Source organism: Myotis davidii, unplaced genomic scaffold (genome assembly GCF_000327345.1).
Source record: "Myotis davidii unplaced genomic scaffold, ASM32734v1 scaffold478, whole genome shotgun sequence".
NCBI lineage: Eukaryota > Metazoa > Chordata > Mammalia > Chiroptera > Vespertilionidae > Myotis > Myotis davidii.
In genome coordinates, this window is record NW_006289570.1 from 3,787,783 (window position 1) to 3,797,794 (window position 10,012).

The window sequence follows — 10,012 nt, forward strand, 5'->3', positions numbered from 1 at the left end:
CTGGGAAAAGTCCAGGGGTTGGTTCTCACTGGGCTGGTGTGGATAAAAGGGGTCTTTGGATTTATTTGTAAAGTTAGGAAAGGGCAAGCTGGGAAGAATACAATGGAGAGACCAGAAGATGAGAAATCGGGAACATGGCTGGCAGCTTTAAAAAGGCAAGGAACCTGGGCCGATCCCTCCCAGGTGCAGAACGCCAGAAAGGGCCTGGAGTCTGGGATGTGTCCCAGGAGAGGGAAGGCCAATTCTGGCTGGGGAGGAACAAGTCAAGCCCCCGCCCCTAGTCTGCCCAACCAAGGCACAAATGGTTCCGTTAGGCAGCTCAAAGGGGCTGGATTGTCCTGTGTTTCTCACTGGTTTTAAAACCCTCTCCTTAAAGCCAAAGGATCCTTTTGTTCAGCCTTCTCCTCCGAGGAAGAAAAACTCTCTTCTGGAGGGTGACAGGCTCTGACATCCCTGCCCAGGAAAGCACGCCTCCTCCAGCCTTCACAAGCTGTTTGCAACCTTGTCCCGGCTACCGGTTACCAGAGACAAGCTTTTGTGCTGAGTCAGTTTGGCTGCCTTCCAGCCAAGGACGCAGTGGAGACTGCAATGCAGAGGCCATTAAAGAACTATTTTTAGGCCCCATTTCAATCTTATTCAGCACAGGCGGTGAGATGCAAGGCCTGAAGGTGGCCAGACCAAGGGGATGCTGGCAGGGAGAGTCCCAGGCAAGTAGGTCAGAGAAAAGACAAGGAGAACGCATTCTGTGGAGAGGAAGAAGCAACCAGAGCGCATACCGCTGCCCGAGGTGCAGAAGACAGAAGAGGGGGAGCTGCTCAGAGAAAGGGGGTCCTTCTGCATTATTTGAGGCGTCACCAATACAAATGATGTAACAGTAACTTCCAAAAAGAGACGAGGCAATGTGCACTGGGGAGCTCGTTAAAAATGCACTCCTCAAGCCCATCTTGGGTTAACTGTGTCCTATTCGAGTGGGGCCTGGGAAACTGCATTGCTAGCTGGCTCCTGGGATAGGTGGCTCCTACATGTTGAAGTTCAAGGACCCCTAGGTTGGAGAGTGTCTACCTCTGGATTTCAAAGGGATGATGTCGGATGAGGGGAAGGAGAGGCACAGGTAGTGGAAGTTATTTAAGAGCCATAGGAGGTGCCCTTCTCCTCACCTCACCGGGCTCGGGCTTCCATCTATAAAATGAAGGGCCCTCGCAGGGCTAGGAGTCTCCCAGTTCTTCCTCAAGAAATCCTTGTCACCCTAACCGGTTTGGCTCAGTGGATGGAGCGTCGGCCTGCAGACTCAAGGGTCCCAGGTTCGATTCCGGTCAAGGGCATGTACCTTGGTTGTGGGGACATACCCAGTAGGAAGTGTGCAGGAGGCAGCTGATCGATGTTTCTTTCTCATCAATGTTCCTACCTCTCTATCCCTCTCTGTAAAAAATCAATAAAATATATTAAAGAAAAAAAAAAGAAATCCTTGTCTCTGGGTGCTCAGCTATCAGCTGAGAGGACAGGAGAATAATAGCTTTTATACCAGAGGTCCGTGTTATCCAAGTACATGGATATAATCAGTACAAGTCCACTTAGAGTGAATACACGTACATTGGGACCAAACTTCAAAGTATGTTGTGGGAGAAAAAACACATCTGATTGGGACTATCACATAAATAAAATTTACATTTTTGAAAGCTGCTAAGAGTAAATCTTAAAAGTTCTTAACACATAAACAAAACTTATTCTGGTGATCATTGTGCAATATACAAAAAATCAAGTTGTACACCTTAAACTTATACATTGTTATGTCAATTATATATCAATAAAGCTGAAAGAAACTTATCTTATAGCTAGCAAACTTTAGATTATACTTGCAACTAGGTAATAATTCTTACATATTTTTACATCTTTATATCTGACTTGTTAAAATGAATAAAGAATGAACAGGGTACTGATTTGGAGGAGTGTAACTTTTCAGATGAACCTGCCCAAGAACACTTGATGCCACCTTTCATTTCATTCGACTTTTGCAGGATTACAAAGAGGTAATTTTGCAAACGTTTTAGAAGGTGTTACCTATTTTCCCAGGACTTCTCTTAATCCTTTGAGAGTCAAATCATTATTTTTGGAGGCACTCAGCCTGTCTTCATCATGAAGATTCTCAGATGCCACCTGGCCCCACTCTGCCAGAGCCTCACTGGGTGGTAGCTCTGCATGCGAGTCTCCAAAATCACTCATCGACTTCACCAAATCCTGCACGATTTACAATTATTCTTTGTGATGTATTTGTCTCCTATGTGCACTGCACTGTCAGACGTTCATGACATGCAACGATCGGAGAATGTGGCCATGAGAGACACCGACATGACAGGTCCAGTGGAGAGATGAGGGGAGGGGGAAGAAGAGCTTTGGGTTTTGTGCTACGCTGATTGGGTTTCCCCTTCCACCTCCGAATAGCACGGACTCAGGATAATAAATACCTAGAGTAAGCATGTCAAACTCGCGGCCCGTGGGCCCCATGCCTCGTTTACTTGGCTGATGTTAGCCTTGAGTTTGACATGCTTGACCTAGATAATGAGGGCTGCCCAAAGCAGAAACAAGTAAGGTGGGGTTGGCCACCCTGAGAAAGTCTACCCACAATGCTCTTTCACACCGTGCTGTGGCTCCTACTGGCCCGTACAGACTGCAAAGCCACCCCCTCCTCCCAAAAGAGCCACTAGACAAAGGCCACTTCGTCAGATGACACTTTAATTGGCTAGAAATATAAAACCTGTCTTTGGAGACTATCAGGAGCCACATGTGGAACAGAAGAGGAAGCGGACGCACAGCACAGGGCCCAGGGGAAACCACAGGCCGAGCAGGTCAGCGATGGCTGAAGAATCCTTGAGGATGGTTATATTTAAACGGCTTCATCCTGCTGGGGCCCCTAGAGAAATAGGAGAAGGGGGACGGAAGCAATTATGGTTACCCGCACAATACTGTACAGCTGTTAGGGGAAAAAATAAATGTGTGAGAAAAGCAGACTGCAGAACAATATGTAAGGTGTGATACCATTTTTGTAAAAATGTCTATATGCTTGCAAATGCATGAACACAGGCCTGGAAGGGCCCTCACTGACAATGGGCACTTCTGGGGAGAGGATGTGAGCACCCTCACTTTCTAATATATTTAACAACTGTTGATTATTGTTTCTATGTTTAACAATAAACATGGTTTAGTTCTATAATTTAAAAAAATAAAGGAAAAAACTTAAAAACCTCTTTTGCAAGGAAAGTCCCATGCAGGAGGGAGGTAGGACTCTGAAGTCAGGGGGTGAAAAGAATCTGCAAAGTTAGATGCTGTTGCTGTAATTTTGTAAGTTTTACAGGTGGAGAAACAGTCTCAAGGAGTTAAACTATCTGCCCAGCATTATACGGTCAGAAGGTGGCAGAGCCCAAGACCAGGTCTGACACCAAGCCTTGACCTCATGAAGCTTAGGTGCTTCAGCTATCATCCCGGGCCCCCAAGCAGAGCTTCACACAGGATCCCCTTCCACACAGCTCCCCAGTAACTGATGTCCAGGTGAAGGGCCTCCTCTATTCATCTGCCTATGACTGACATTCAGTAGTAACCACTAGGTAACACCCTGTATCTTGGTCTGAGTAAGGGAAGGTAGGAGGGAGTGTGTGGGCACGCGCGAGCGCGTGTGCAATTGTAGAAACAGAGAAAAAAGGTTTTAATTCCCACACCAGGAAAACCACTTACCTAAGTGTGGGTTTATTCTGCCTGCACTGTGCTTGGCACTTCATATGCTCCATCTGGTTTAATTTCACCCTCCCAACCATACCTGAAGTGAATGCTGTTTTACCAGCAAGGAATCCGAAGCTCAAAGAGACTAAGTATAGACCCTAATCACACAGGTAGAAACAGCAATTTGAACCTAGGTCTTTCTGGCCCCAAAGCTTTGGCTCGTAACCATGAGGTCATATACCTCCCAACACCAGAAGGCACTGTCATTTGGGCAAGACTAAGCATACGTCTGATGGAGAACCTGCAGCCTGAAGGTATCCACCAGCCTCTGTAAACTCTTTGTGCTGAATGTTGGGACTGGCTATGCTAAATAAACTGTTGCATTAAAAAAAAAAAAAAAAAAAAAAAAAAGCCGAGTCCGGTTTGGCTCAGCGGATAGAGCGTCGGCCTGCGGACTGAAGGGGCCCGGGTTCGATTCCGGTCAAGGGCATGTACCTGGGTTGCGGGCACATCCCCGGTGGGAGATGTGCAGGAGGCAGCTGATCAATGTATCTCTCTCATCGATGTTTCTAACTCCCTATCTCTCTCCTTTCCTCTCTGTAAAAAATCAATAAAATATATTTAAAAAAAAATAAAATAAAATAAAAAAATAATTAAAAAAAAGAAAAGTTCAGCTTCCTGGCTTGATCCCAAGGGTCAGGACTTTAGGTCAAGAACCTCACCCCTCACCAGTGATGGAGTTAATTAGATCTGAGTGGCCAAAGCTGCACCTTCCAATGCCCTCACAGAGCTCAGCGTGGGTGACATACAAAGCACTTCAGAAAAGGGGTCCCTGGGGAACCATTAGATAACAGAAAAGAAACACTGGCCATGTGAGAGATCCCACCTTAGGAATGCGTTACAGCAGGCTGGGAGGGTGGGAAGAGCTGAGGTCTCACACAGACCCACGAGGGAGAGCAAGGCCTAGAAGGCACCAACATCCAGCACCAGCACCACCTCCCAGCAGCCACTGGGGGTTAGAGCTGGTTATTATCAGATAGCACCACAAATCACCCAGGCGGAGGTGCTGGACACAGCAAGGAGGATGCTGGGGACACGTTCCCCAGGCTGGGACTGGCTGCCTGAGGTGAGAGGCAGATAAGGCACCTCTTAGACTGATAGGGAACAGGGGGATGTCCTGATTAGAAACAGATTCTAGCCCTTCCCCTTCCCAGACACCATTCCTCTCCAAGCCCTTGCCCCAAACAGAAGTGATGCCTGAGCAATATGAACTCGGGAGTTCTGGAATGGACTCTAAGAACATGAGTGAGGGGACGAAAGCGAGAGAGGACCCCAAAGCGACAGGAAAAGTACCTAGAAGTCCTAGGAAAGCAGACATGCTAAATACTGAGCTGTCAGGACCTGTTGGCATTTTGTGAGCCCCGGTCTATGCTAGGAACCATGCTGGAAACTTCACGTAAATTAGAGCTAATTTATCATGAGCCTGAAGGTTATATTTCCTTCAGCCTTTAGGAAATAGACTCAGGGCTGAGCTGAAGTGATTCTTCCAAGGTGAGCAGCAGAGCAGAGATCTGTACTTGTGTTTGTCTTCCTTCAAGGCTGGCTCCTGATGGGAAGCTGACTGCCTAAAGCTGTGATTCTCAAAGACGTGTGGACACCTTAGGAAGAGCACCGCAGGCCTGGTGGAGGTGACATAGATAAAAGGCTGATTTGGACAGTACAGAAAGCAAGGAAAGTAAAATTCAGCCAAATCCTCTTGGTTCATGGTTCAGTGCTGCTCACTCAGTGGGGGGTGGGGGTGGGGTGTCCCCCCTCAGAGGGTGCTTGTGAAGAACAGTTGGGCCAGGCTGGTAAGCCCGGCTGCAGGAAGTTTCAGGAAAGAGGCAGCGAGCTCTCCCCAGGAATTTCGGCAGCGGGACTTTAAATTCCTCTGTGAACAGAGATCAGTGCACCTGGGAACAGGTACGTCCTCTATGCCAGGCTCTGATCTCTGCCCCAAATCCCCGTGAGAGGCAGGACTGGAGGTCCCTGGCACTCTGACCCCTCCCCTCACCTGAAAAGCCGCAGACACATCTTCTCCTGGGGAAACTCCTTGGGCCCCTCCACGCTGTCATCGTGGATCTCGGTCTCCAGGTAGACGTCCAGCAGCACGCACAGGCGCTGCAGCTGGTTGGTCAGGAGCTGATGGCCGGGCCGGGGCCCACACAGCTCCTTGTAGCACACGTTGACCTCGCTCTCCATGGCCTACAGAGTGGGAAGTCCGGACACTCAGCACAAGCTTCAGACAGCTGGGTCTGATGGCTCCAGAGAGCGGCAGCTGGGCCTGTGCAGGAGCTAGCGCACACCACATCAAGCTGGACTGGATTATCCTAAGGCTCCCCCTCCTCAAATCATGGCGTCTTCCTGATTCTGCTTTCCCTGCCTTGCACAGCCACAGCCAAGAGGACGGAGGTGTGTAGAGAAGGAATCTCAAGCTGAGGTCCAAGTCAGAAGGAGTTAGGGTTAAAAACATGCTCCACAGCCTTAAGGCCACCACGGAATCAAGTCATCAGGCATAATCATAATTAACAGCGCCCTAACCGGTTTGGCTCAGTGGATAAAGCGTCAGCCTGCGGACTGAAAGGTCCCGGGTTCGATTCCGGTCAAGGGCATGTACCCTGTTTGCGGGCACATCCCCAGTAGGGGGTGTGCAGGAGGCAGCTGATCAATGTTTCTCTCTCATTGATGTTTCTAACACTCTATTCCTCTCCCTAACTCTCTGTAAAAAAATCAGTAAAATATATTTTAAAAAATAATAATTAACAGCTGCAATGATCTCATACTCATCTCATTCCAGCAATCCTATGCTTCTGAGTTAGCTCACATTTGCACAGAAGCCATGACAACCACCTTTCAAGGCAGGTATTTATATTTTCCCTAATTTGTAAGTGGGGTGAAACCTGTGGACCTCAAACTAGGTAACTGGTTGAGATGGGTCTAGGTTCCTTCCATTACAGCATGCAGCCTCCAATATAGTCTCTAAATCCTGGCGGGCTCCTCTGTCCCAGGAATTACGCCCGTGTCCCAGCCCTCAGCTCCCCAGAGAGGCTCCTCCTGCTCCTCTTGTCACCCCAGCAGGGCCTTACCCGGATATTGTCATCATTGCTGTTGGTTTTCTCCCCTTTCCAGTTCAGACAGAGCTGGAAAATGGGTGGGATGGAGGAGTAGCCGGGGTTCAGCACCACAGCTGCCTGGAGTTTGGCTGGGAAGGGAAAGGAGGAAAATCAGTTGTGACCCAGATTGGCAGCCGTGCACCGTCCCCAGCGGACCCCTAAGGCTAGCTCTGAGGTCCCTTATTAATCCGAGTGTTCCAGAGCATATCCTGGTACTGAATGACTTTTATGTTTGTTCTGGAATCTCCGAAGTGGAACTGCCAGGTTGTAGACGTGATGCCTGTGACGCTGGTCCCTCTAAGGAGGCAGAGGGGTGTGGACTCCCCAGAGTCTAGTCCACACTGGGTTTGCCTGAGTTCTATTTGGTCCTTTGACAGAAGTTTGTTTTAATTGACAGTTATTTGCCAGCAAGTTAAGGATTTTCCCAGGTAAAGACTTACTGTTTTTTCAATATTGTGTATTAGCTGTTATACCAAAGTTATCCTCTCTATTCTGTTCCTTTTATTGTTAGATATTTTTGTTATGTAGAAACTTGTTAACAGGCAACATTTATTGAGTACTTATTCTGTTTCCAAGCACTGTGCCATTATGCACACTTTATTTCATCCTAACAATGATTCTGAGATGGGTACCATTATTATCATCCCCACTGTACATATACAGAAACTCAGGCTCCAAGAGAAACCTTCTTAAGATCAAACAGGTGCAATGCAGCAGTGCTGACTTTAACTGCCTGATGTCAGCGCTGTGTTCATAATCATTCACTGAAATATTTGTATTTTTTTAACATATTAATTTTTTCTCTGGGGGAAGTCTTTGCCACTCTCAACAGGATGACATTTATCATCTCCACCAATGGGCTAAGTATGCCATTCTTTTTTCACTATTTATGGGAGGGTTTAAAAAAGAACTCTCTGACACACCAGTAATTCAAATAACAGCGGGCAAGAAAGTGTGGGTTAAGACAATTCTTCCTCATGGGGAAAAAAGGGAGACATATGTACTACTATTTGTAAATTTGTAATGCTTTAAAAATAAATAAATAAAAAGACAAGTCTTCCCCAACAGTCACAAAAACATTTATTATAAAGTGATTCCTTTCTTTACTGTTGTGTTGCCTGTCGCAGTAGTCTGTATATATTTCTGGATTGAACTCTATTCAACAACTTTTTGATCTATATTACGTAAACTTTTCAAACCGATCTGTTGTATGACTTAAAGATTATATATATGTACTTGGGTTTATTGCCCACTTATTCATTTAAATTCCAAACTTAATTTTTCAAATTCTTCAATACAGCTAATGAAAATTTTAATTTTCATTCATTTTATGTATGAATCTAGAGTACTTATGATTCCAAGCTTTCATCTGCTCAACCAGGAAGCAGAAGTAATGTTTTCCAATGACTTTCTACCCTTGGGGCTTCATAAATTTTTGGGCTGCATAGAGATGAGGTAAAAGTATATTTTAAAAGAGGAGAGGATGAAAAGCAAATGCAAAGCGCTGGCTGGGTAGCTCAGTTGGTAGAGCATCGTCCCAATACACCACGGTGAGGGTTCAATTCCTGGTCAGGGCATAAACAGCAGTCCACCAATGAGTGAATAGATAAGTGGAACAACAAATTGATGTTTCTCTCTCCCTCCCTCCTCCCCCCCCCCTCAAAAAAAAAAAAAAAAAAAAAGCAGCAGCAAATGCACAAATTCTAAATAGTAGTCCCCTACCATGAGGAGAGCATAAAGTGGGATTGAGAGCCTCACTGTATCTGAAATACGTAATTTCCTCAGAATATTTTTAAAAACACACGAAGAAAAAGAGAAGGGAAGAAAAAACTACCAACAAGTCCCCGGACCCTGTGGCCTCAGCACCAAGCCCCGGGGGTCCGATCCTGTGGTCCAAGCCAGGCCTGCCGAGGCGGAGGCCGGGCGATAGCATCACAGGAGTATCTGGGTGGCCCAAGCAGGAAGCCCGGCGAATCAGATGCCAGGACACCTGTGAGGAATCGCAGTTTTGATGCCTCCAGTGAGCGCAGAAACTGCAGACAGGGAGGAAGGTCCTGTCACCCGCACCTCACAACCTGAGACACGCCAGTCCTTCTGGGATGAGGGTAAGAACAGGTGTCCGATTCTAGAGAGCAGTAAAGCCAAGAGCTCAGGGTCAGAGGTCAGACTGGGTTTATGACTAAGTCTTAACATCTTCACCTATAAAATGAGAATATTACCATCCCTAGGACAGTCATGAGGATTAAATGAGATAAAGTGCTCACGTAACGGTGGCTGTCACATTCATTACTATTTGCCAAGTCCTGCAGCAGGATTCCAAATCTTTCGCTTTCTTTGGGCAATTTCCAGGAATGTCTTATTCTCAGCCACTCCCCTTGCCTAGAACCACTGTTATGAGCAGAACAAATTACCTGTGCCCCTTTCCACGAGTGCCATGTAGTAGAGATTGGTGTCCCCAGCCAGTCCTGCCTCCACAATGTCCTTGGTGAAATGCAGCTCCTAGAAGTCAACACGGACAAGGAATGAACGGCTGGCTCCTTTAAAACCTCCTGCCCGCCTGGTGGAGACATCGGCCTACAGTCCCCAGGACAGCAATGATGACCCGTCACTCCTCTACCTACCACGTAATCCTCATGGGCAATCGTCACCCACTTCACCAGGCGAGAGACAACCTTTGCAGGGAAGAGGTAGTGGCAATCGCTAGTAACTGGTACAATGCCATGTTCTAAAAGAGAGCAAGACAGGTGGGGTCACAGGTAGAAATCAGGTGCCACAGTCAGGTAACCAGCATCCTCTAGGGGGCTCAGATGACTCTGCCAGACGTCTAGGTGCACCTGGCACTCAGTAGGTGCCCAGGTCAACATGTGCCAGGAATGCAGGCACATCAACCTGACTTCACCCAGGGCTACGTGCTTGTGGCCAGACCCAGTAGCAGCGTTCACGGTGCTTTATCCTTAATGCAAATGACAGTCAGCAAAACAAGAGCCTCCAGCCAAAACCAATGACAGTGCCGCTGCAGCAGTGACGGTTAATTAGATCGAGTCGCCGAGAGGGCTGTTTCCATAGCTGACCTTGATGGAGGAAAAGACTGAAGTGTTCTGTGTCAGCTCCTCGAGGGGAGAAAGGCTGGAGAACTGTTCCAGCGTGAA

The 10,012-nt window shown here is 47.3% G+C and overlaps 1 protein-coding gene across 2 annotated transcripts in view; it reads right to left on the reverse strand.

Moving 5' to 3' along the window:
- Window positions 1–2,710: 2,710 nt before the first annotated feature.
- The window catches only part of THOC5 (THO complex 5), a 23,504-nt gene continuing 16,202 nt past the window's right edge, over window positions 2,711–10,012 (reverse strand). For both annotated transcript variants that reach the window (XM_006762061.2, XM_015562880.1), the window contains 5 exons: window positions 9,485–9,588; window positions 9,275–9,362; window positions 6,837–6,952; window positions 5,765–5,955; window positions 2,711–2,908 (listed from right to left, as the gene is read on the reverse strand). In XM_006762061.2, the coding sequence (XP_006762124.1) occupies window positions 2,845–2,908; window positions 5,765–5,955; window positions 6,837–6,952; window positions 9,275–9,362; window positions 9,485–9,588 (563 nt within the window). In that variant the 3' untranslated portion in view covers window positions 2,711–2,844. The remainder of the gene's footprint in view (window positions 2,909–5,764; window positions 5,956–6,836; window positions 6,953–9,274; window positions 9,363–9,484; window positions 9,589–10,012) is intronic.